Below are 27544 nucleotides of genomic sequence, written 5' to 3'. Positions count from 1 at the left end.
AGTCACAAAAGATATGATAAAAAACATGAAAGAGAGAGGAGTAAAATCACTTGTTTTCGTTGTGTTCTGTATAGCCTGGGCTTTGATTACTGTGCACTGAAGCATAAATGAAACTGCTGATTTCCTGGCTGTGTAATTTCACTCCTGCCAGTCTCTCTTAGACACTCCCTACTTGTCTTTAAAACAAGGGTTCAGAAGTTGGTGCTAAATGTGCAATTCCACAGCATGAATAGAAGAATAAATATGAACATTATTAGGTTTCTTGTATCCTTCAGTGTTGCTGGAATCACTGCATCAATTTCACATATTACTCAGATGCAGTTCTCTACAATTCACTCATGTGCACATCAGTGAGTACCTATATGTTTGATGCTTTTGCTGTTGATATGTCATTACCTTACAGACTCATAAATCTGCCTAAAGACATTTTGACTTGCCTTAGAGGACATTACAGAGCGCTGGATCTGGTTAATCTTAACAGACTGCAGCAGTTACTGACGCCTGTAGTTTTCTTACTATGACATGTCAATTATGAACAAACTATTCAACCTGTTCATAAAAAACACAACACCAGTGTCTTTGCTCTTATGGGAGAAGGAGTGAATAGTTTGAGCTACTTTAAAATCCTTAAAACTAGATAACAAACGTAACTTGCTGTAATGGACCTTGAATGTAACCCTCTCTTCTTCTTTTGTAAAATGGACAAATAATAGATTTCATATACTATGTGAGAGATTTTCCTATTCATAATTCTGACTCATGTATAACAATACAAAAGTGTGTGAGTGTCACACGAAACTAATCTAGTTTTGAAGTTCTTCTAGACTAATAGGTTTTGACAAAAAAGGAGGATGAACTTCCTGTCCTGTGACAGCCACAGGATATGACAGCATTAATGATGGGATTTCAGTTTAATCCAGTTTTAGACTTGTATTGAAAATTACTCCTCGTTGACACTAGACTTACAAGTTATTTTTAGCATAGCAGTAATAAAATATTTAAATGAGAAGGAAGCAGCTCACAAATTTCATATAATAAAATATGTCCTCTCTGTGTTTGTACCTCACACACACATTAGTTTTTACTTTATGCGCATTTGCACTTGCATATTTTTCTCTTCGCTTACTGTGTATTTATTATTATCACTGCTTTATTGTAGTTTAATAGTAGTTTTTACTTTACTTACTCATTCAGCAATTGTAACAAAACAATTTCTCTGCAGGGATCATTAAAGTTTTTCTGATTCTGATATAACTACCATCACCAACTTTGCAGTTCAGTTGTTTGACTACTCAGTACTACTACTATAGACTTCGGTAAATGTGATCAAAGATTAATCTGGCCATATAAAAAGCTCTTTGCCTTTTTCTTCTTATTAGAACTCAACAAGGTGTAGATGGTGAAGTCTAGAAGCAAAATTCTTCTCTTTGGTTCTTCACTGTCTTCACCAACACAAAGTTTATTTTTATGCAAAACTGCACTACTGTTGAGTAGTCCCTCAAATTTCATCTGTGTTATGTCAAATTTCTGGTCATGTTATGCAAAGAGCTAGGTGGCTCGTGGTGTCCCGCTCTACCTTTTCCACATGTGCCAGCCTAATGTTAAGTTTAGATCAAATCTGATTAGAACTTTCTAAAACAAAGTTTGCAAAAGTCACAATCCGGTCAACCAGAAATTATTTTATTAAAATATTCAAAGTATAGTTTGTATGAGGGGGTGAGAGTGTGGGTTATTGGTCCTTTTGGCTGGGCCTCACTGTGTTTCACAGTGGGCTCACTTGCATTTTAATAAGGTCCTATTCAGCACATCACACTACCAATGAGCATCCTGGCTGTGTGACTCTGGTCTCTGGGTTGTGAAGAGGCCAGGGGAGGTGATTCTGTTTGGTTTTCAGTCCAGCAGCTTCTGTCTCAGCCCCATGGTTTTTCAACCACATGCCTCTTTCTCTTCGTTTCTCTCTCCACTGCTCCAAAAGCAAGTAAATATTTGTTTTAGTGTCCTCTAGCTGAGAGATACAAAAACGCCTGAATTTTCCCAGCACCTCAACCCAGCAGTGTTCTGATTTGTGATCACAGATGGACAGTTTTAACAACCAGAGAAATTATTTGACTAGATACACAAGACACATGTTGGGACTCAGTCATTCTATAGACCAAATGTTTCTTTGCTCCACTGGACAAAGGAATTCACACCCCACAGTTCCTCACGGTTCACACCTGGGGATGACCCTTCCCCCCCATGGACCCCACTGGCCAGCCAGTGTGGGCCAGCGTGTGACATGTGACCCCCTAAGGTGTCACAAACAAAACCAGTCTTCTAGACCCCTTCTCTCTCTCTTCCCTTCTTGGCTTGCTCTGGAGAGCAGCTCCAGCCCTCTCCTCTCGGTTCTTCAAAGGGCAACAAGGCCCCAGCCCAGGTCAGCTCTGCTACCTGAGAAACTAGCTCTCTCGCCGGCCTGCAACCAGCAGCCTGCAAACACTCTTCTCCTCCACAACAGCGACCTGCTTCGGATTAACTGTGAGTGAACCAAATCCTCTTCAGAATCAGCGGCTACAACACAAGGCCAGCTGATTTTCCAAGCAACAGGAGTCGTAGCAGAGTTAGCATGGAACAGCTAACTCTGTGAGGAGAACAAAGGAGATACCAGCAAGCAACACAGCCAGACAGGACTTTATTCCACCAGGAAACCCCCCAAACTCACTGGATTTTACAAACCACTGGAAAGGACCTTTTTGCTTGTTCCAAGGATCGGGTAACGTTAACGGACTGGGCCTAACCTCTCCCAGCACAGCATAGCACAGCACAGCATAGCTAATCAGCAGAAGCCTTAACTTGTTAATGTACTTGTTGATTGATGTCTTGTTGTTGTAATGTTTGCTTAGGTTGTGGTCAGTCATACAGTTAATCGAGTACTCGTATGTTCACACACATAGCAGTACGTCTCAGTCCTAGAACCTGCATGAAGCTAACCTTCCCCCTCTAACCTGGTACCTTTAGATTACATGAGCTAGGCTAACAAAGAAACTCACACCTCCCCTCTCACACACACTAGGTGGTCTCAGCGGCCATTTTAGTAGTTTCTTTGTTTACCGCCATCTTTGTAGTCTTCTTTGTTCAGGTCATGTGGTCACAGTGACCACTTTGAGTCGGCCATCTTGCCTTTGTCTGTGTCCCCACAGACACACACACACACACACACACACACACACACACACACACACACACACACACACACACCTGTATATGCTAGATTAGACATTGTACTTTACTCTGCTCCATTGTAAATAAATGCCTTTTAAGTATAACCACTGGTGTCTTTAATGTTGCACAAGCGTGAATATTGCCAACCTCTACTCGGTAGAATTCCAATCCTTCAACTGTAACTTACTATTGATTTGGTAATTTGGTTATAGTTAGTAAGCTAATGGTTAATCAGAGTTCCAGATTAATGGTAATAAATTGAGACTAAAACCATATTGGCTATTTTGCCTATTAGTTTAGGCTGGTGCCCCGTGAACTTTAATTCATTTTAAAGATATTATTTAATATTAATATTTTTAATATTAATATTTCCTTAATTTATGATAGCTAATAAATTGATAAACAACCGAAATCTAACACATTTGGTGTCCAGCTCATGAGGTAGAGTACTGTTAACATAATGGTGCCGCCCGTGTGAGGCCGAGTACTAATGATTTCCAGTTACTAATAGAGCTCAGACCCAACATAATGGTGCCCCCGTGTGAGGCCGAGTACTGTTGGCAAATATTCATAATTGTGCAATATTAAATTCATAATTTGGCCAAAACCGCAAAGGTTGAAAAAATTTTTTTAGTCCACCACAGGAGTAAACGTCCAGGTGTACTTACAAACAAGTGCACTGTGGTGAGAATTGGTTTACTAATTTTACCTTAAGTAATATTAGACGGCCTCCAGTTATTAATAGCTAACACTTAAGCCTTAGTATCAAGAGCCTGCTATTGTTGCTAACAATTCCAGTTGAGTTTATTCTGTAGGAAATGTAAGAACCTCAGTCCAGCATTTGAATACCACGTGTTCAATGCTATCTAGTAAAGCTGTCAGAATTGCTGCTCCCTTTAACATTAAACACTGTGTGCCGACAGCCCTGTGTAACACAGAGAGCTTATACCTGGCTGTTACTGCCAAGCATTTCAGCCTGAGTAAGAAATAGAGCCTGAGATAGAGCCACAGCGTGCTACCAGCCCTGTGAAACCCAAGTTCTGCACCTAGCTGTTACTGCCTTGCATTACAGCCTGAGTCAACTTGAAGAGATAATCTTTGGACTGTTACTGCCTTGCATCTCAGTCATTGCTTTTTGAAACATTTCTTAAGCAGACAGTAAACCTGCACTTGCCTTTACTGTCCTTAATCTTTATGCCCACTAGTGTAGCTGCCCCTCCTCCACAGGAAGCTACCCCCCATAGTGTAGGCCACTGCATTGTTTAGTTAGGCTAGTGTACTACCAAACTACACTACAAGGTGTCTGCCAGCGCAACACCACAGCCAACTACATTGACTTCTTGTTTTTTCTGAAAAAAAAAAAACTTGTTTAACCTCCCTCTTTCCCAGACACAACAATGGAGAACTCCTGTGTAGAGCAGTTTATTTCTTCCCTAGCACAGAGCCTGAAGCCTGGCTACCTAGAATTTATCAGCAAGTTAAATTCCAGTGAGTGCAGTAAAGAAATAGACTTGCTACTCAGTGACAAAGGTGATGCTCAGACTGCATCCAAAGGCCCATTGTTAAGATGTGTACTGTTGAACTTCCACAGGCAAACCAGCATTTCACTTCAGAGCCAAGCAGCCCTAGAGGAGGAGGTAAAATCGCTTAGAGCTCAAAATGCTTTTCTCCTCCAGGAAGTTAAGGAAGCTAACAAGAAAGCCATGCGCTACTTAGGAGACCTGCATGCAGCAGAGGTAGACCTCTGTTCACACAAGGAAGAATTGTTAAGGGTTAAATCAGAATGCTTTGCTCCACCACGATCGGTCAGTGCTTGTGATTCTGGTTTCTCTGCTTCACACTCTTCCCTTAATGACAGGTTAACTCCGCCTCCACTCAGAGGATGGGACAAATTCCCAACTGACCCTAAGTCCTGGGAAATGAAGTCAGCTCCTCAACCTCCACTGAGAGACAGAGGTTACACCCACCTGACTTCCCATCTTCCTGAAACTGACACTGAAGAGACAGGTAGTTTATCCGGTAGAGGATATTCATGTTCCCATCAGCCACTGATGCATAACACTTTCACCTGTGCTCACCCCTCCAACAGAAGGACCAAAACTTTTCCGGACTGTTCAGCCTCCTCTCTGCACCTCCATAAGAGTGATGACTGCTGTTCAGCTCCTTCCTCTAGTCCAGCTAGCATAGTCTCGCCTTCATCAGTAGGGACCTCACAGTGCCCCCGCCTCGAAGCGCTTGAGTTATTAGCAAAGGACATTGAACATTTTGATCCAGACAGCTCTGATCAACATATTGAAAACTACTTTAGGGAGTTAGAACACAACTTAATTGATTTGCCCCATGCAACCCAAAGGGAGAAAACTAAACTTGTGTGGAAGACCAGCTCAAAAGCAGTCCACAAGTTTATGCAATCACTGCCTCCCAGTGTCAGAGATGACTACAAAGAGCTCTGTCAAGCACTGACAGAAGAATTCTCTCCTGCTGCGGATGAGATAGAATCTTTGGTTGCAGCCTCACAAATCAAACACTCCCGCCATGAACATCCCAATGACTTTTACCAACGTTTGAGGCATGCATATTTTCAGGGTAGGAACACACCAGGCTTAGAGGAGAACTCCACCTTCAAGTCTTTGTTCCTACGAAACCTCCATCCCTGTGTACGCACTCATGTTACACTGATGACGCATCAAGGTAAGCCCACCATGCAGGAAATAAAGAAAATGACAAAAATGGCTTGGGAAACCATGGTCAATTCCAAGGCAAGGGGGAAAACAACTGAGCCTAGCAACTCAAACACCTTAGCGTCACACAGACATGTAACCTCAAAAGATCACCCTCAGAACAGATCGAAGGGGGGTGATAAAAGGCCACATATGGGTGCTGAGCGTAACCGCCACGCCCACCAAGTGCGTAGAGATAGGCACTCCCACAATAGGAGCAGGAGACGGCCTTACGCAGAAATTCTGGCTCAGACACAGGACCAGTCAACACATGGATCAGACAATGACCACGTCATCTCTGACCACGTTAACTCAGACAGTGACAATGCCTCTGAATGTTCTTCCTTCAGCTACTCAAAGTGCTACAGCTTTGTGCCACAAGTTAAGGAAAACTTAAAGCTCCGGCGCTCCAGAGTTCGCCGCACTGAGTACTGACAGTAAGTAGGCTCAGGGTACCCTACACTCTTCCAGATGGACACAATGGGTTTGTCAGCAGCAGCAGCAGCAAACTAAATTCTGAATCAAATCAGATACAAGTTTAGGACACTGCATATACATGGCACACTCACCCAGACACTCCAAATCTTGTCATTCTAGGTGCCACCCTCTATATCTCACCTTAACAAACTAACATCACTGACTTTCCTGTCCTCACTAACACCATGAGTAACTAGGAAACATGTTAGTTGTTTTACACTATTCGATCATTGTGGTTATTATCTGAACTCTGCTTTGTAACCTGATTGTTCTTGCTTAGCCAAGATAGATAGTGCTGACAAATGCCCGGATGTTACCTGTTGAATGAAATGACAAATGGACTATACATTATGCTCTCAGGATGACACGTCAGGTGGCATCCTGACAACAAAGGGGGGACTGTTGGGACTCAGTCATTCTATAGACCAAATGTTTCTTTGCTCCACTGGACAAAGGAATTCACACCCCACAGTTCCTCACGGTTCACACCTGGGGATGACCCTTCCCCCCATGGACCCCACTGGCCAGCCAGTGTGGGCCAGCGTGTGACATGTGACCCCCTAAGGTGTCACAAACAAAACCAGTCTTCTAGACCCCTTCTCTCTCTCTTCCCTTCTTGGCTTGCTCTGGAGAGCAGCTCCAGCCCTCTCCTCTCGGTTCTTCAAAGGGCAACAAGGCCCCAGCCCAGGTCAGCTCTGCTACCTGAGAAACTAGCTCTCTCGCCGGCCTGCAACCAGCAGCCTGCAAACACTCTTCTCCTCCACAACAGCGACCTGCTTCGGATTAACTGTGAGTGAACCAAATCCTCTTCAGAATCAGCGGCTACAACACAAGGCCAGCTGATTTTCCAAGCAACAGGAGTCGTAGCAGAGTTAGCATGGAACAGCTAACTCTGTGAGGAGAACAAAGGAGATACCAGCAAGCAACACAGCCAGACAGGACTTTATTCCACCAGGAAACCCCCCAAACTCACTGGATTTTACAAACCACTGGAAAGGACCTTTTTGCTTGTTCCAAGGATCGGGTAACGTTAACGGACTGGGCCTAACCTCTCCCAGCACAGCATAGCACAGCACAGCATAGCTAATCAGCAGAAGCCTTAACTTGTTAATGTACTTGTTGATTGATGTCTTGTTGTTGTAATGTTTGCTTAGGTTGTGGTCAGTCATACAGTTAATCGAGTACTCGTATGTTCACACACATAGCAGTACGTCTCAGTCCTAGAACCTGCATGAAGCTAACCTTCCCCCTCTAACCTGGTACCTTTAGATTACATGAGCTAGGCTAACAAAGAAACTCACACCTCCCCTCTCACACACACTAGGTGGTCTCAGCGGCCATTTTAGTAGTTTCTTTGTTTACCGCCATCTTTGTAGTCTTCTTTGTTCAGGTCATGTGGTCACAGTGACCACTTTGAGTCGGCCATCTTGCCTTTGTCTGTGTCCCCACAGACACACACACACACACACACACACACACACACACACACACACACACACACACACACACCTGTATATGCTAGATTAGACATTGTACTTTACTCTGCTCCATTGTAAATAAATGCCTTTTAAGTATAACCACTGGTGTCTTTAATGTTGCACAAGCGTGAATATTGCCAACCTCTACTCGGTAGAATTCCAATCCTTCAACTGTAACTTACTATTGATTTGGTAATTTGGTTATAGTTAGTAAGCTAATGGTTAATCAGAGTTCCAGATTAATGGTAATAAATTGAGACTAAAACCATATTGGCTATTTTGCCTATTAGTTTAGGCTGGTGCCCCGTGAACTTTAATTCATTTTAAAGATATTATTTAATATTAATATTTTTAATATTAATATTTCCTTAATTTATGATAGCTAATAAATTGATAAACAACCGAAATCTAACACATTTGGTGTCCAGCTCATGAGGTAGAGTACTGTTAACATAATGGTGCCGCCCGTGTGAGGCCGAGTACTAATGATTTCCAGTTACTAATAGAGCTCAGACCCAACACACATATTCTGTAAATTCTCTGTCAGAGGTGACTATTATGTTTTATTGGCAAGTTGAGATTTCAGCGCAGACTATGCATCGTTTTGTTTTTTTTTGTTTTTAACACATTCTCTCCATCTGTTCTGCTTTCAGGATTATCCATGAGGATGGATACTCAGAAGATGAGTGTAAACAGTACAGAGCAGTTGTCTACAGCAACACAATCCAGTCCATTATGGCCATCATCAAAGCCATGGCCAACCTGAAGATTGACTATGAAGAAACTGCTAGAGCGGTAGGTCTCTGACAGTAATTAAATTAACCCTGTAATTCAAAACCGTTTACCTCTGCAAAAACTAAATTTGGGGAAAAAAATAAATGTTTTAGAAGATTGTGTGACTGTTTACATCAGCCACTGCAAAACTTAAAAGACAAGCCAGCTAGAGAGCATCTCCGCCCATGCTAAGTATACCTGTTTTTATGTTTTACAGTGCTCTACGTGTGGATATATGAGCAGTATATTAGCCTAACGTAACTGCAGATACTTTTAAATACAGATGCAGTTTGAGGAGCTTTAGTGTGATTCATATTGTCCTCAAGCAATTTGAAACTAACCTGTCATTTCGGAATAGAAAGCTGTTAAAGGTAGTCACCTTCAGGAAACCCATTAAAGGTTAGTGTAATATAGCTGTATGCGGCTGAGTGATATCATCTCTACTAATCACCACCGAGCCTCCACTCTGCCTCCATCCCAACCACCCATATCTAGCTGTGACGATTTGAGGCAGCAGAGCTTATGCAGCTCATGAATTTCTCTCGGGTGCAGTGTGACAGATTCTACTTCAACTCTGGGTAGCAGATGCTTAAGATGGTCTCCTGCAGCGTCGCGTATTTTTGTCCCTGCGTGTGTGTTTGTAAAGAACAAAAAACTGTAAAGAGCTGTCTTTCGTCAAGGCACCACCCAGGGAGATAATGAGATCACAGAAACAAAAACTCTGCATTACTCATGAGAAGAGAAATTCACTCCTTTTGTCCACGGACCCATCATCTTTCAGATGTGATTCATATATTTTGTTCTCACAGATCATCTGAAAGATAATTTCTAAATTAGCATTCTTAGTTAATAGATGTTGGAGGAGTCTTGTCAGCATCCATACCAAAGTAAATTTGAGAAGATTTGACTTAATGAAATGCAGAGGAGGAGACAGCTGTGTTGGTATGCCTTTTACACAATCCAACAATTCAGCATAAAGCCACACACTGCATTTCTGCTCATCTTATATTTCTTCACTATTAACTCATCTCCGTGTTTCTACGAGTGTGTAAATAATACATAGGGAAATCTGACCTACATCATCCTCACACTCTCAAATTTGCTGAATTGCAATAAGTAATAAAACATTGTCATGTGAAGTGACGTGATAAAACGTGTGCTCCACAATCTCAAAAATGAAATTCAGATTTTTTTGAAAAATATTCCCTATTTTGCAGTGTCTTCACATTTTTGATACTTGTCGTCTTTACAAATTTCAGTCTCCCAGGTGACCTGCATTCCACAGGAGTTGTATAAACATGGTTTTATGTGGAAAGAGCTCTTGAACTGCCGGGTGTATGTCAGGGTTGGCTCGGCAAAGGTAGCTAGCTCTGCATGACAGGTTCTGTTGGACAGATTGCAGTGTTTCATGAATTAGTCTATTTGAGACACACCTTCCCCCACTGCAGTGGCCTACAGAGAGCGTTGTATATCCTGGAATATTTGACAGAATTGAATTAAAAAGGTAATATTTGTCTCACAGCCAGAAGGGAAGCAGTCAATATTCAGCAATGCCCCTAGGTCGATGTGTGGCTGAGCTGGTTTGTATGCTCTCTTCATTTGTACATAAGGAACAATCTGCTTTCATTGTTTGTAAGGCACATTGCACTTGTTTAGATGAGTCATGTTGCACTAATTTCTTCATTATCAACTGATTTCACTTACAGCTGAGATGGATTGGAGGGTAGAACAATGGTTAACTTATACACGGAAGTCTGCTCTCAATGGTTAACATCAAAAGTTTATGTAAACCCTTGTCCAGTGTCAGAGTTGTGCAATGAAGGTGACATTATCTATGTAGGATTCCCTTTTCATGCTGCTAGTGCATATAGCTGCAACTCTAGCTTTGTATAGGTTAAGTTGTTTGTATGTACAGGTATGTGTGTAACAGTCATCTTGAAATGGATAGAATAAGAGGACAGTCCTTGTCGTTAAAGAAACTTTCTCATAACTTGACCACACCATGTTTGCTCCATCAACAGTCATCTGTGAGCTTAAATTAACACTAAAGTAACATTTCTCACACTTTGATTTACTTCTGTTTCTTCACTTCTCTCTTGTGCAATCTAATTGGTCACGAGAGCATATCTCCTTACAGTTGGCTCTAATATGTGTCAAATTAGACTTGTATGAATTGTGTAGGGCTGCAGAAACATCTGACCACATAACATGGAAAGAAAATGCTGTTTTTTCATTTAATCATGGAACCATCAGTTTTCCAGTTGTTGTAATTCTTATTTGCAGTTCCTTTGTCGAGTAGGTCTAGATGGTTTTTAAAAGCACCAGTTACCACATGCACACACAGGATACCGGCTACAATATGTTGGCATGGCAGTGTGCTGACAACCACTTATCAAACATGATTGATATGATTCATGTTGGCAAAGCAAGTTAATCCAGAATATTATCAGCTCCATGAATCTCTGTACTGTTTTTTCTTTGTCACTGCTGGTCACATCTCAAAAAAATTTTTTTAATTTAAATCACAATCAACAAAGTATTTTTCAGTTCTTTTGCCACAATTGTGAATTCTTAGTATTTTACACATACATTCAGGGCAACTGTCAGTGGGCATCGTCAGAAGCAAATACAATATCGGCCCTGTGGAAATTTTCTAAATGTTGTATTCTAAATAAAGCCCTGCAGTGCTCATCAGCTTTTCCTAGTGAAGAAATCTTTCTTTTTTTTAAGAGACATACTCTGTCTAACTCTGTGTGTGTGTCTGTGTCTGTGTCTCTGTGTCTGTGTCTGTGTGTTTCTTTACTTGTCAGGATGATGCCCGCCAACTGTTTGCTCTGTCAGCAGCAGCAGAGGAGCAGGGCATCCTGCCAGAGGACCTGTCCAACGTCATCCAACGACTGTGGGCCGACAGCGGCGTCCAGAGCTGCTTCACACGGGCCCGAGAGTACCAGCTCAACGACTCTGCAGCCTAGTGAGTGCTTTAGTAACACAAATTAACATCAAGATTATGGTGTGGACTATTGTGTCTCGACATAAAACTGCACATAGTTGGGCTCTGAAAACATAGTTACTGGACTTTCAGTTTGAAGTAATTTCAAATTACATGACACATCACCTTTGCGAGATGAACGTGACGTGCAATGTGATGTCAATATTGAAAATAAAGACAGCAGTCATTGTCAAATCTCACTGATAATGTTGTATTTAAGGAAAATGACGATGAAATAGGGATATAACTTTGGATAAGATATTCATTGCTGCTCAACAAGTGACTGCTCTGAGTGGACTGACAGTGTCAGTTTGGAGCCAAACACATTCATAAACACATGCATCAGTCCAACACTAACAGTAGCATGCTAAAATATTATTCAGAGCCATGTTTTTCCTGCTAACTGGAGATGTACTGCAGCAGAGTAGTGTCACTGCACTTCTACTCTCTTGTTTGTGGAAAACATTTCCAGCCAGCACAGGTAGTGAAAGGTGTATTTATTGCAGTTTTACTTCATGAGTAAAGCTGAAAAGATTATGCGTTTTCACTAGGAAAATCCTACACAGCTTTAAATGACAGTACGCATTCAGCAAGCAATTTTAACAAATGCATTGTTCAAACACAATTTGACCCATTGCATTGATTGATTAAAACTAAATCATCATTATCATATGATTGAGTTGCAGTTAATGTTAATTTTCCTAGTACAGGAGTAATTTGGTTTGTCTTTTGATTATGTTTATACATTAGTTTGAGGGGAAGGACTGTAAAACCATTGTGTCCCTTGAGCTGCGTTTAGAGCTGAAGTTTAGCTTTAATATACCTACAACCAGCTCCAGAATATCCTTGCTGTCTCACCAACACTTTACTCTCAGTTTTCTCTGTGCTGGATTCTATTTATCCTGTTATTTTTCACATTGTTAATATGTCAACACATTTCTACATTTACTCTGCATCATCACATTAACCACTGAGATTCCACAGAGAGCAGCCACAGTTATTAATAAAGAGGACGTTACTGTTTTGTTTAACCAGAGGCTTTTACTTTTAAGACCTGTTGTGTTGCTAATCTGCAGCAACAGAGCCGACCTCAGCCTCTCTCTGCAGGTCTTAATTGCCTCAATGACCCTCATCTCTGAGTGCTCCATTTGTTGACCGTATTGTTGTAATGCACCAGTATAATAGCAGCAAGAGCCAGAGGTAATTGTGAGAGGCTGCTTGGAAGAGGTGAGAGGTGGTTATCACTCCGACCCTTAGGGATGCACTGCTGCTCTGGGATGGAAATCCAGAGAAAACGGCCTCAGCCTGGTCCACCACCAGCTGCCCGCAAGCAGCAGCAGGAATTCACTGCACTAATTTCTGTTTAATACACCAGGCTAGCCTTTGACAATACTATGACACCTCCAGATTGTGCAGTAAACTGTCAGGGGAGTGTTAAGTGTTTCACAAATGATTGCCTTGCAGTCAAGGTGGTATTTAACCTCCAAGGGGAGCAATGTTGTTCTCTATTTGTGTTGGCCAGTGTAATCATAACTTCTGCGTATGTGCTTCACTGCTCTTGTTAAAGCCATGGGGACCTGGATTCACATTTAGAAGCTGGGAGAATAGACGACCTGCAGTGTTTCATGGAGGCTTTGTAGAGCGCTGGGTGAGTCGGTTCCTATAAGAGAGACTAAATCAGTCTGCTACTAGACAATAATCCATGTCTGAGCACAAGCTGAGAGCCAAAGAAGGGAAGGTAAAGATAAAGAGAGAGGGAAGGCACAGCTCACATTAACAGAGATCTCTCTCTTTTCACTCTCTAGGTTTATTAGAAAGGGACGTGTACTGTACACTCTGAAAATAATGGCTCCATCTGTCATTATTTGAGGAAACAAGCCTAACCTTTTCACATGTCTGCGTGAATGACAATGAAACGGTCTCAGCTTGCACTTTAATTGTTGTGGGTGCAACTATATTTGCTGCATTTGGGCTCTACAAGTCTACTGTGGTTTCTCTCTACCCTTAAAATGTCCATCATTTTGCAACTGACAAGTCTCTGTCGCACTACACTTGAGTACCTTTTCTTGATAGAGTGTTAGCTGACTAAATTCAGTTAATCTCAAAGGCTTATAAACCCAATGGCCAAATCAAGCGGTATTACAGTATCAGATGTGTGGACTACAAAAGCAACCTAAACCTCTCTGTGTGACACGTGGCATGAAGTATTGGTGCAAAGGCTCTAATGTCTACACCCAGGCTGTGGCTTGTATAGGATTTCATCCAGCACCAACACTTTATTATACAACATAGTCTTTTTACGCAGTTGAATATTATGTTTAAAGATCGACAGAAAATATGGTTGCCCTCTAGCCTTTTGTATCTTTTGTGTAATATTATATGCGTAGCAGTTGATTGTGGCCTTGTATTTAGTGCTTTTATCTGGCATTAGGCATGCTGGCCCGAAAGTCAGTAAGATAGATTGCTTTATTCTGTGTTGTTTGCATACTCGCGCACGCACGCACGCACACACACACACACACACACACACACACACACACACACACACACACACACACACACACACACACACACACACACACACACACCACATCTTATAATCTTCTATATAGATTAAAACCAATACAAAATATGGAAACAGTATTGTCAAACTGAAATTGATTAAAGTATATCAAAGCTATCCTTCTACTTTTTAATCTAGGAAAAAATCGTAAAATAGAAGCAATCTAACAATAATATTTTACAACTGAATTGTTTGCTGTCCCTAAAGCTGATTTAAATTCACTGTCTTTTGTGTGTTAGCATTTGAACTAACAGCAAAGCAGGAATCTGTGTTTACATCACTGACCATACAACATAATTTTATAATTATTAGGAGGATCACTAAGAAAGTTTAAATACTACAGATGTCCCTTGCCATGCTTTACGTGTTGCAGCTGGCAGTAGATGTAAATGTTGCCTGATCTTACAACACATAGACTGAGTAATAACTTGCGTTAACATTACGTAATTATTCCTGACTCCTTAAATTTTTTTAAATGAGGTTTGTGAAGTGTTTAAAAAGGTGAGGAGGTTATCTTTAACGACGGGTGGCTGTGTTTACTGTCATAGAGTCAGTCTTGTTTTGTTCTATGACAGCACACTGACTACTCATGTAATGTGATTATAAATTTGAACCTGACTGTTGAGACGACACAGTGCTGCCAGTGCTGTTACAGGGCCGTCATGAGGCTCTCCTGTTTTTGTCATGTCTGTGTGAAGGAACAGATGAGACTTTTAACCTGAAACAACCCTCCCTCACACCTCGTCCTAACGACAACAGCTTGGGATCCTTTCCCTTTGTGAGTGTAGAGGACAGCAGTCTTAATTTTATGTTTATGCAATATGTTTTTGTCTTCCTGTCAGCTACTTAAATGACCTGGAGAGGATAGCCAAGCCAGATTACATCCCCACACAGCAAGATGTGCTGCGGACTCGAGTCAAGACCACAGGCATTGTGGAGACACATTTCACCTTCAAGGACCTGCACTTCAAGTAAGACTTCTCTTTATTACAGTTTTTAATCAATTTTGTGAAACACTTGTGCAGCTGACATTTCATTTCACCTGCATCTGCTATATGTAATAGCCAAGGTGGGTCACCTTCACTGCATTAGCAACCACCTCTGCTAATAGACTTATATGAATTAGAAAGAAGCAGTGGAGCTGCTTCACATAGTGGGCTATAATTGTTTAGACCATCATCTAGTTCTGACTGGAACATGTTGCATGTGAAGATTCACACAATGAGCATGTTAATGAATGCATCAGAGAGAAAAGCATTTTGTCTTCAAAGATTTTCTCTATGAATCACTGTCATTTCAGAAGATATCAGACTTTAAACTTTATGTGAATGCAATCAAAAATGCACTTCTTGTGGAAAAATGTGCACATATGAGTCATTTATGTTTTTATTTAAGTTGTTGCATGTGTTTGCCAGCGCACAATTTCCTTCTTTTGGAAAGTCAAAATAAAATTCACAGAAAAGAAGCCGTTTGTTTTATGATTAATGGAGTTATTGTGAAATTTGTTTCATTTCAGCAACTGACCTTATTAGCTGTCTTTACCTGAAACAGATCATCCTACCCATAATTTTTCAATGGGGACTCCATGAGTGAAAACGCATAAACTATTTTTTTTTTCTGTTATCTCACAAACAATACGCATATGTGTGGGTAGTATTATTTTGTAACTGAATAGTTATCACAGCAGAATGACACACATCAGTAATGGAAAAAAATGTATGAGGGTATACAAAGTCATTATTACCCCCTTTAGTTGGTTACTTTGAATGTCAGTTTCCTTTCATGTTTCTTAGAAGTTGGCTTCTTTTTACAATGTAAATGTTTTTTCATTGTGTTTATGGGTACTGGTAATGGTATTACTGGTAATGGTATTTCTTCATTGTTAAAATAAAATCGCTCCAGCCACACACACATACACACAGACATATCTGATGGAGACATTAGTCACTACCAAGGCTTTGAAAACAGAGGAAAATGTTTGTAAAATGTGAAACATATATATCAAAAAATGCTATCAATCAGATCAGACTTCACTAACTACATTATCCAAGCAGTCAAAATGAAGGGGTGTGTGTGTGCCTCTGCTTCTGTGTCTGCTGTGTGTCTGTGTAATATTTAAGTCTCATATTTATGTCTTGATATATTTTATTTCTTTGTGGAAGACATAAACCAAATCCAACCAGCATATGTTTACCTACAGCAGTCTCCTCAGAGCTGTGCTGCTGTGACATATTGAGCTTATGTAAGCAGTGGGGGAGATGAGGTAAACAGTCTAAAGTGTGTCACTGTTATAATGAGCTCTGCTTACTCAGCCCAAAGCTGGCTCTCTGTGAGAGTCAAGGTTCGTCTGTAATGAACAAAATTCTGCAAAGTGAAAACTGCTTAGTAGGAAGAATGAAGTGTCGTGAAAAAATGTCACTCTGAGAAGCTACAGATGGTTTAACTCCACCTTTATCTGCCAGCTGAAACGCTTCTTCACAATGTTAGTTGACGAAAATGTTCAATCTGGCTCTGACCATATGAGCATCCTCTCATCCATCTAGGTAAACTCCATCTTTATGAATAAGACATACAGGATCTGAGTGAAAAACCTACCGCTGCCACACCTCCACCTGTCTTAAGGCCGTCTGTTACCACAGCAACTGCACTGTACTAAAATGCTAACAAATGCCAAAGAAAATGACAAGGCCTGTGCAGCGCACACCCCGCCCAGAAGAGAAGAAGAGGCACATGAGTATTCACAGGAAAGAGGGAGAAAAGACCTTAAAGCTGCTTGGCGTGTCTGTCACATTGAAAAAGTGTTGTGCCTCCTGCGCACAGTCCCATCCGCTCTCATAAAAACAGCTTGTTTACACTGTGTGTGTCTGTGCAGGATGTTTGATGTTGGCGGCCAGCGGTCAGAGAGGAAGAAGTGGATCCACTGCTTCGAGGGAGTCACAGCCATCATCTTCTGTGTAGCCATGAGCGCTTACGACCTGGTCCTGGCTGAGGACGAGGAGATGGTGAGTAAAGCTCCTACTCCTTCGATTTGAAAACAATAGCTTCACATTCATTTCACAACAGAGCCCATTCCCAGGATAATTCAAAATGGGGAGGGAGGTTGGGGTTTCAGTGAACTCATTTCCTTTATGTGTCCTAGTTGTGCTCTCTAATAATCTCTTTATCTCCACATTTGTGCCTGTCCCACCCAGAACCGGATGCATGAGAGCATGAAGCTGTTTGACTCCATCTGCAACAACAAGTGGTTCACAGAGACGTCCATCATCCTCTTCCTCAACAAGAAGGATCTGTTCGAGGAGAAGATCGCCCACAGCCCTCTGACCATCTGCTTCCCTGAGTACACTGGTACAGTATGAACGTCTCAACACAAACCCTGGCCAGGGCTGTCTGATTTGTAAAGCTTCAGTGTTTTATGTTTGTATTTTATGTTATTTTTACAGCAACTTGATTGATAAAAATGCAAAGGTTAGTCTTAGAAATCGCAAATTAAACCTCAAGATAATTTTTTGAACAAGTAAAATATTCTATTAATAGGCTGCGAGTTGCACTTCTTTCCTCCTCAAACAAAATCATAAAACCAGGCAGAGTCTAGTCCCACTTTGAGCCTCTTTTGTATTAGCATTATATTGAAGTCGCAGAGCTAAGCTTGTGTTACAGGTTTGAAATTTTTTTTACTGTGCAGCAAACAGAATATTTTTTCATCCATAGGATTTTGAAAATGATTTTAGGGTGTTGTTAAACAATCCTGGGTTTTTCTAACATTGCTGGGTAATTTTGTTCAGAGAAAATAATGCTTCATTCAGTGATCTCCATGGCTCAAATATACAAGAGGCTGAAACTGGGCCTGGGCAAAATGATGCAGAATGAATCCAACATTATGAAGAAAATGGAACTTGATTCCATGAAATTTTGAAATAAGTCAATATGGATCACAAACAAAGGAAACTGCCTCACCACTTCAGCCGATTGTTTAAAGCCCATTTTCTTCCTCAGGCCCTAACAAGTACGAGGAGGCCCAGGCTTACATCCAGACCAAATTCGAGGATCTGAACAAGAAGAAGGACACCAAGGAAATCTACACCCACTTCACCTGCGCCACCGACACCAAGAACGTGCAGTTTGTGTTTGATGCTGTCACCGATGTCATCATCAAGAACAACCTGAAGGACTGTGGCCTCTTCTAAAATCACATCTGAGAAAGAGTCAAGGTGCGTTTTTTTAGAGAAATTGACTAAAGCGTGATTTAGTTCTAACAAGTCACAAAATATAGAGTCCGTATGAAATGACTGATGTATGTTTTTTCTTTTTTTCTTTTCTTTGTTCTTTTTTTTTTTTTTGCTTCATTAGATTACTTGAACAGTTCTGATGACCATAAAGATGGGGGAATATACACACATCATGAATGACTGCACTGGCCAACCACAATTTCTGCTTTGATCTGCTTTTTATAAAGACACCTAAGAGACAGAAAACTCAACGAGCCCTGCAGAATTTCAACGATTGCTGATTCAGTTGCTCGTATTGTTAACTCTTTGGGCTATGACCACGGAAAAAAAAATATCAACAATTATTTTGTATTTTTGTTCATTATTTCATGTTTATTTTCAATTCCTAGAGGAGGCAAAGGAAAACTTTTTTATATAAATGCATTCATTTTACTTTTAGAGATTCTGATGTGCAAATTATTAAACTTTTAATCACATGAAGCTTGTTTTTTAAGAGATGAAGCACAGGCATGGACAGAAAATATGATTGATTAAGGAAAGTGCTTTTTTTATAATGTTTACATAAGTTCATCATTCATAGCCAAACCGCATATTGTTCTGCATGACTCAACATGGCAAATATTAGCTCTGTAATCTGCACAAATTATCTAACATTCCTACAAAATAAAAAAAAAAATATTAAAAGGTTAAAAAAGAAAAAAAAATGGCTTCACATGCAGGCAGAAATTAAATTCTAACTGATATTTAAAGTATGTGTGTACCTAACATTCTATCACGTTTTATAGTACCTTTACCATGTCTGTTGCAGTATGTTTGTGCCTTGACTTCTGTTTACAACCAATTCCTAGATATGCTTTCAGTACTGTCTGACCTACTGTGCGCCTATATTTTCTTCCGTTCTTCTGCCTAGCAACTATGAATATATAGTGATTATTAATGAGAGACGAAAATCTAATTCAGAAAAAGGTTAGTGTTTTTGGTAAATATTAAAATGCTTTAAAAGTCCTATATGATTTAATTTAAATAAAAGTAGAGATCACCTGAATCTTGCACATTGTTTTTCCTCTCTGTTTTGTTACTTCTATGTTGTATTGTGACATTGTTTTAGTATTTGTGACAGCTTCACTGTTGTGACATGACAGGAGAATTAGATTGCAAACATAAATACAATGGATTAATGTGCTGAAAAGGAGTCTGACAGTTTTGGACCATCGGAGTGATAGAATAGACGTTCTAACAGTGGATCTTTCAACCATGGAGGCTGGAGAGGGAGCAGATTTTGCTGGAGTAGATGATTTCATCCATCACATCCTCGACCAGGAGGGGGCAACACATCTATCCAACAAACTGCTGTAGTATTGGATTGCAGTAAAAAAAAAAAAAAATAAATAAATAAAATTTAAAAAAAAAAGAGTAAAACTCTTGGATGTCAGTTGCCTGTGGTTTAGTGGAAGTTCCTACACACAGCTAAGGTACAGTGTGATATGCTCCTCCTCTCAAACTCTACTCAGGTGAAGCTTTTCTATTCAATTTTTTCCGATCAGTAGGAACCTGCACAGGAACATTTATACATTTATATTCACTGTAGGTTCAAGCACTCCACTCTGTTGTTGATATTCCTGACTTTTGTGAAATGTTTTACATTTTACCAGAGCCAAACGAGTATAGCTGGACTTTAGCCATCAGGAATTGCTCAAATCTTTCTTGTGATGATTCAGTTTCATGCCCATGGTGCACACAGGTCAACCTAAACCACAACTTCCCATCCATAGTCTAGTTTGTAGATGAGCTGGGAGCGCCATCAAGTGGACACTCGAAGTGCATGCCATGCACCTCAAGTGATTGTTCAATTACTTGGTCAGCTTCACTCAGCTCAGTTAATTTAAACACTGTGACCAAAGCACAACGCTAGGAAGGTAAGCAACAACTGATTTTCCCAAAACACCTGGATCTTTTCTGCTGCTGTACCTGTAGTTGTCTATTGCTGCTGTGGAGTCTGTTGAATAAACGCTGCTGTCAGTGAGGCTGAGGGACAAATTGTCAGTCACTTAAGTCAGTGCAGCTGTTACCGGATTCTCACCGACCTGGTGGTGAGGTACAAAGAGAGAAGGAGAACATCAGTACATTAGACATGCCGAGCAACAAAGAAAGAAATGGGAAATTCTCTCATTCTACTAGACCCAGTGTTATGATTCAACCTGTAGGTCTGATGCAGGAGCATGTAAAGTAGGTGAGAGGTTGTTCACGGTTTAATGCACATCACACAGATAAGAGGGCTAATTAATGATGCTTGTATCAGCTTTATGACAGTCTGCCAGTGCACTGACCCCCAGACTCACCCTGCCAGTCTTCTCCAGATGCCATCCAGAATAGTAAAACTCATACTGAGAGAGAGGGATGGTGAACTATAGAGCTGTAAAGACATAATACAGGTAAACTGGCAGCATTATATTATTTTTATGCATTCATACAATGTGAAATGTTACAGAAAGGGTGTCAGTGCAGACTATGTCTGCAGAGCTCAGAGGTTCTGCAAGTAAAAATACATAGTTTTGAACACGAAATCACTGATGGTAAAAAGTGCAAAATCAGCTGACATGTCACGTTACTGGTCAATTGAAGTAAAGGTTTTCACTGGTGGTTCATTTATGTCGTCATACACCTGTGTGATCTACTGTTACCACACCAAATGTACACTGAATAATCCAACCCTCTCAAAGAGAAATCTCATGTTATCTACAGACAAATCTAGTTATCTATTAACAGTTTGCTCCAACATTTTATCACTTATCTATTCTTTCTCTCATTATCTCCTTAAATAAGTACATTTAGCTGCTGGCCGTTGTACTCACCAGTGTTGTGTGTTGTTACCCCTCTCTCACAATTTTCTGTCTCCACTCTACTGTCTATCTTTAAATAAAGGCACAAGTGTCAAAATAAATAAATAAAAATAAAAAGGCCTGAGCCTCGGAAGAAGCCAAGACATGAATAAATAAGTGTAGGCACATGATGTTGCAGTTTACTGCATGAATATACTGTAAAAGAAAACAGTGACAGATTACAATGAAAAGAACATGGATGAAAAACTATACATATATACACTATATACTATACATATATGTCATGTGTGTCTATAATGAGATAAAGTCAACTTCCTCACTTCTGACATACAGTTTTGTAATCTCACCAAGTAGATGTGGTGTTTGTGCACTGTTTGACCCACTAAAGAGAAGAAATACATTGATGACAGAGGTCTTGCTGCTGCAGCCAGAACATGAGGCAGTTTTGCGTTAAAAATAAAAGCCTTAGGAGATTTATATCCACCAGTTGTGTTATTATGAATAAACCTTAGCAGCTGACAACCAGCTGTGTTTTTAGTTATTCTTAACTGTACATTAAAAATCAGTGATGCTTCTTCAGCCAATTATAATAATAACACACGGGTCACAGAAACTGATGACAGCATATATAGAAAAATAACTATATAAATATATCTGTAAAAAAAAAAAAATAGAAACACCACTATAATCCTGTACATTCCTCAACCCGTCAGCAGTACTTTCTCTAGAGGGCACTGCAGTTCTACATATGAAGACTCCACCAGTCCCGCTCTTTCATCCAGCTGCTCAGAGGCACAAAATATCTTTTTTTTAGTTTTTGTGCACTCAACAGTGAAAGAAGATGTTCTCTTATGTTCTGCTGAGTTCAATTTGGTCAAATCTTCAAAGGATTTTTTTTAAAGCTTTCAAAGGTTTTTCTGCACACTGAAGGTTTGGTGTTTCTGATACAACTTTGGCTTAAATTAATTGGGAATGCACTGAAGCTATGAATCATGGCTAAGATCCGTGTCTGTGAGACTCTGTGAGTCATAGTGACATACAAACACAAAATCTGTTATTTCAAAACTGACCATCACCACTGCAGTATTCATAACTGTGATGTCCAGAGAAAACTGATGTTAAAACATCACTGTGATTATAAAATCAAGTACTGTGAAGAAGGCGAGCAAACAGTTCATCAATGACCTTAATGGACGTGGACTGTGCTCACAAACTGGTACAATGATTAAATCCATTAGGCATTTGGAAAAGCGGAGATGCTCAGGATAAAGGTCAGCCTGAGTGGAAAATTGAAATAATCACAACTCCATTAGCAGCCCAGTGTAATTACTTAATGCATAGTGTAGAGTGTATGGGCTGGTGGATGTTGGAGTGGAAGGCTTTGGGAGGCACCATCCTTAATGTTTTTTTTGTTTGTTTTTTTTAGAAACACGATGTCTGTACAAGTGAAAGCCTGGAGTACTGAGGAACCTGCAGACTGCACTCTGACAAATTACTATTTTCTTTCTCTAATACCTGTACTGGAGCTTATGCTGTATATTGAAGCTTTATGTGAAAATATGTGCAAGGATTATACAGAGAATTCAACAGGGCAAAAAAATCACAGGACTATTTTTTGTGCTCAAAATCAAATGAGGGTCAAATTTGAAGTGTTTAAAGATGCACCCAGGACTGTGGGACTCAAGTTAATCATATTATCATAATGTCTAAGGTTGCTCACATTACAGCTTTGTTACTGGGTCTTGTTGGTAAAGCAGGTTAGGACATGCCAGAAGTACCCCTATGTTAATGTTGAACTTGCTGAGGAGATAAATCTGCACTTGAACAGTGGGGCTATCAGATTTGGATTAGTCCCCAGCTGTATAATGAACATACGAACAATCCTGCTAGCCCATCATTTGCATAAACATCCATTCACTGAAGGGTGTGAATGGAAAGCTGAGTGCTCCACGAATGTCAGGGCTACAGGCTCAATGCCCAATTAGAGTGCAGATTACTGCATTTACATTTAGCCATTTTGTTTACACTCTGGTTCAGTGATTTACAGATGAGCAGACAGTAGGACAAGACTACTGAAATTAGAAGCAGCTAGAGGAAGATGAGCAAAGGTTTGGAAGTGCTAGTAGTTAAGAGACGTATCTTGCCTGCATTTTCGCAAAGGCATCATGACAAGAGATGATACAATTAGTATATCAATTGATTAGTTGATGGAACGAAAGTTAATCATCAACTGTTTTAACAATCACTTAATTGTTCATTTAATGTGCAAAAATGCCTTAAATTCACTGATATAAAGACTTATGCTTCAAGGCAGAAAAAACCAACTCAAGAAGCTGGTAATCTTAAAATTTGGGTTTTCATTCAATTTTATAAAAGACATGAAGTGAAATAAACCAGAAGTCAAATATTTTATAGGAGAAAGACTCAAGAAGTGGCTATATAGAGCCTCCTTGAGCTCTGAATGTCAGTGGAGCTATGAAGCTGAAAGAGAGGAAGAGCATGTTCACATGAGAAGTTTGACCCTGGCAGTCACTTTATTTCCCTTCTTTAATACAAACAGCTTATAAAAATTATATATTTTTATCCTGTGCTGGTCAAAAACTGGCTGTATATACATTTTTTTTTTTTTTTTTTTAATAAAGTCTAAGATCATCATTTATATAAGGCGCTCTTTGCAAGTCTTGCAGCTGCACACAGAGCTGCTGCTGCTGCTGCTGCTGCTGCTGGGTTTGCAAATGAGCCCTCTGAGTTTCCTGCGCTCTGATTGGCTCGTTCAGACTCAGGTCGCTGTAAGTGGCTGCTGACCGCGGAGCTGTAAAAGGAGGCGAACGCAACAGGGCTGAGATCTTCACTCAGCACATCTGCCTGTGTAGACCGCTGCCCCGAAACACAACTCAACCACGAACCGGGACATTTTCTTCTTCATGGGCAGAATTATTTCCTTTGGACGGAAGCTGACACATCAGAAGTGAGTGTTGACTGCTTTAATATTTTGTTGTGATCTCTTACAGCGGCGTTATGTCTGTGTGATCTTGTTTTAAAACTGGTGTGTAATTTTTCTTGCAGGGACTGAATTTTACAGATGAGAGGAAAAGAAATGGTGAGTTCACTTTTTTGACTCTTATATCTCTTCTCTTTATTTCAGACTGTGGCTACTATTTGCTCGTGTGTTTCTACAAACAAAGTGAAGAGTAGTAGTTGATCTGTATGCAAGATTAGTCCGGCAGTTCCAACATATGCAGGCAACAGATGTCAATGCATCACTGCAGCAGAAGGCTGAACCGTCAGTGATGCTCAGATGCCTCTATATAGTGAATTCATGAGTTTTACACATTTGCTGGAGTAAATAATGACAGTTGATTCTGTTCGTTTATGCATCATATGGTTATATCTAACTGTTAAGCAGGCATGCACTAATTATGAACAGTTTGTGCTCATTATATATTTTCATATATGAATCACATTTCCTGCTTTGTTCATGATCATGTGCCTCTTGGGTACTTTCTCAAGTTCTTGCAACATCTAGCAGAGTTATGAGGAAAACAAAATGGGGGCAGAAGGTCCCTCGGCAGGGTCGAATACTTTAATGGACAGCATAGACTCAGAGGAGAGAGGTCATACAGGTTCAAAGGTGAGTGTAGTGGCATCAGCGGAGAAAAGAAGTGTGCTGTTATGTTGGCTCGTGTTGGATGTGGCCACATAAATCTCACCTCTTTGTCAGCTCCGTCTCTTATTTTTTCAAATACAGCATCACACTTGGCTTGAGGATTTTTGCACCATCTAGAAGTCACAGCATTGTTCCCAACTCTGTTAATATGATTGAAATGAAGCAAACAAAACTCATATAGTAAAGCTTACTTTCATCTAAAGTGCATAGGATATGTTAATCATCTCACTGTCCATGTTAACAAAGAATATGAAGTCTCGTCTTTCTTTTCTTTTTCTTTTTGCTTCCTCTCTACTCTTAAACTCTCTCACACACACACACACACACTGTCACATGATCTCTTATGCCCAGTTTGAGTTTGAGAGTGAGCCACTGTCTCTCACTGGCTGATTCTGACCAATCAGAATCAGCCAGTGAGAGACGGAGAGGAAACAGGAGTATTATATTCCATAGTATGTCACTGGTGAATTTCATAGGCAAGCGAGCTGCACCCTTAAAGAGGCAGGACCCCGGTAACTAAATCGTTATCCACAAGACCCCAGGTTTTCCTTGACACACTGCAGATGTTTTTACTTTGTCCCACTATGTAGATAAATAGTTGAGGTTAGGCAGCCATGCAGATCTCTGTAATAACAACTGTCTGGGTGTTCGGTTGAATCACTTCTGAGTCAATGAAAACAGGGCGTTCACTCAAGTTGTTGGTGTGGTCAAATAAATTAACGAACAGATGATTTTGCATTGTGTTTAAATCTATTGACAAACCTTTGAACAGTAGGTTGACTGGCCTGTAAGATTACAATAAGAGAAAAGGTGTTCTCTCATTGGTTGACGCTCACTGCGAGCAAGCCTGAACGTGCCCATGAGGCACTCTGCATTTAGTCAACTCTTGTTATTATTAGAACCATTCAGCAACAGTTCATTCGACAGGCTTTGAATTTTCCAGTCACCTGCATTTGCCCACGTATCCATTGATGCACCATGGTGTGTGATTTACTACCAACTCTTGTCTGACTCTTTCCCTTTTGTCTCCCCAGCTTTGCCTACGCGACTCAAGCGACTGCTTACGGGAGCACATGCAGTACATGATGAGGTCCCTGCAAGACCTCAAACAACTGCGGAGGACCTGCCCTGCAGCCAGACGCCCCCTTGCCCCCATCAGCACCCAACTGCCAGAGTTAGCGCGCCACTCTGCAGTGGCACGTGCATGTCAGCAGCGAGCACTGCAAAGAGAACAGCGCACACGTCTGCGGATATCTGACGCCAGCACAGCCAGTACCTACGACTCTGCCTGCTGCCTGGCGAGTCCTCTGGAGGAGGAGGAGGTGGAGGATGACGACTCAGCTAGTCAACTGGGCCTGAGCCTCAGACTGGGCCTGGGCTCTCCCAGCAGTCAGAAGAGTCTGGAGTTTGACTCAGGCTACTCTGAGGCGTCATGGCAGGATGAAGCTGTGGTTCTTAGGAGGACGAGGAATGTGCGCGTGTCCTCCTCAGCCTGCCTCCGTACAAACAGAGCACCGAGTGGACGCATCCGACCTAAATCCACCTCTGACGCCTGTCTAGAGAGGTGGACATCATTTGAGGTCAGCGACCCAGAGGACTGGACAAACTCTTTACTGACCAGGGGACGCAACCGCCAACCTCTGGTTCTGGGAGACAACAGCTTTGCAGACCTCATACAGAACTGGATGGACTTGCCAGATTGCCCTGAGCCCGCTGACCTGAAGCCGAGCTCGAGACGCAGACTGGGAAGAGGGTTCCTTGTCAACATGAGAAGGAAACTAGCTGGGTTTTCCAAGAGTGTAGAGGACAGAGTGAGGATGAGATCCACAGACTCTGCTCACGCTAACAGAACAGCAAATGCTCCAAAACGTCTGTCCTGCCCAGTTGTGGCATCGCAGCCCAAAGTCCCGTTTTTCCACCAATCACACTCAGGCATTAACGAGCTGGACTCAGACTTTTACCACTTCGCCGCCCTCATGAAGTCAGGCAGCCGACAGCCCATTATCTGCAAAGACATTATTGGCTACATCTGACACACCAGTTTCAATGTAAAGCCATGTACAGACAGATGGACAATCTTCAGAGTCACTTTATTTTTATATCACTTTTTTTCACCTTTTATATGCTGTGATTAAGCTATTGGAAATAAAAAATGTTCCCATAATTTAAACTGTACGAACTCTTATTTGTAATTTCTCATGTCTTGCATGTGACGCAGACTGATATAATTTTTATTTGAACGAAGCCTCTGCCATAGTCATCTGAGTTTCATTACAGCTCATTACAGTCAGACAGTGACTCCTCGCTGCCGGATTAGTCAAAGGAGGCTTTTACTGTCTCTGCAGTAAAGCAAATGAATGTGTGTTCATTTGTTTTCATTAGAAATGTAATACTCCGGGCATAAATGATGGAGCTTGAGGATGCATGGTTTAATGTAATTGATTTATAATGAGAAAGATAAATTGAAAACACGATAATATCTGAGATGTGCAGACTTGTTGTCATTCCAGGACTAATAAGGGCATTTGAGGTGCTAAAGTCCATTTTAGTAGACATTTTGAAGCACACTCCTTAGATACCAAGGGACTCGGTGGTCTAGAAAAAAAGTT

At 40.8% G+C, this 27544-nt stretch overlaps 2 protein-coding genes across 2 annotated transcripts in view; both read left to right on the top strand.

The window, feature by feature from the left end:
• LOC130180996 (guanine nucleotide-binding protein G(i) subunit alpha-2-like) overlaps window positions 1-19473 on the top strand; it is a 59894-nt gene extending 40421 nt beyond the window's left edge. Inside the window, exons 3-9 of the mRNA XM_056394717.1 lie at window positions 8530-8671; window positions 11461-11621; window positions 15045-15173; window positions 17075-17204; window positions 17394-17547; window positions 18196-18410; window positions 18550-19473. Coding sequence (XP_056250692.1) covers window positions 8530-8671; window positions 11461-11621; window positions 15045-15173; window positions 17075-17204; window positions 17394-17547; window positions 18196-18386 — 907 coding nt within the window. The 3' untranslated portion in view covers window positions 18387-18410; window positions 18550-19473. The remainder of the gene's footprint in view (window positions 1-8529; window positions 8672-11460; window positions 11622-15044; window positions 15174-17074; window positions 17205-17393; window positions 17548-18195; window positions 18411-18549) is intronic.
• A 4605-nt stretch (window positions 19474-24078) lies between these two features.
• Window positions 24079-27099, top strand: LOC130161522 (PAK4-inhibitor inka2-like). Its single transcript, XM_056364876.1, has 3 exons — window positions 24079-24236; window positions 24335-24368; window positions 25970-27099. Exons 2-3 carry the CDS (start codon window positions 24351-24353, stop codon window positions 26966-26968), a joined length of 1017 nt encoding a protein of 338 aa, XP_056220851.1. The 5' UTR covers window positions 24079-24236; window positions 24335-24350; the 3' UTR covers window positions 26969-27099.
• The last annotated feature ends 445 nt before the right edge of the window (window positions 27100-27544 follow it).

The sequence above is a fragment of the Seriola aureovittata genome, chromosome 2, assembly GCF_021018895.1.
Source record: "Seriola aureovittata isolate HTS-2021-v1 ecotype China chromosome 2, ASM2101889v1, whole genome shotgun sequence".
Lineage (NCBI taxonomy): Eukaryota > Metazoa > Chordata > Actinopteri > Carangiformes > Carangidae > Seriola > Seriola aureovittata.
This window is presented reverse-complemented; position numbering and strand designations above follow the sequence as displayed.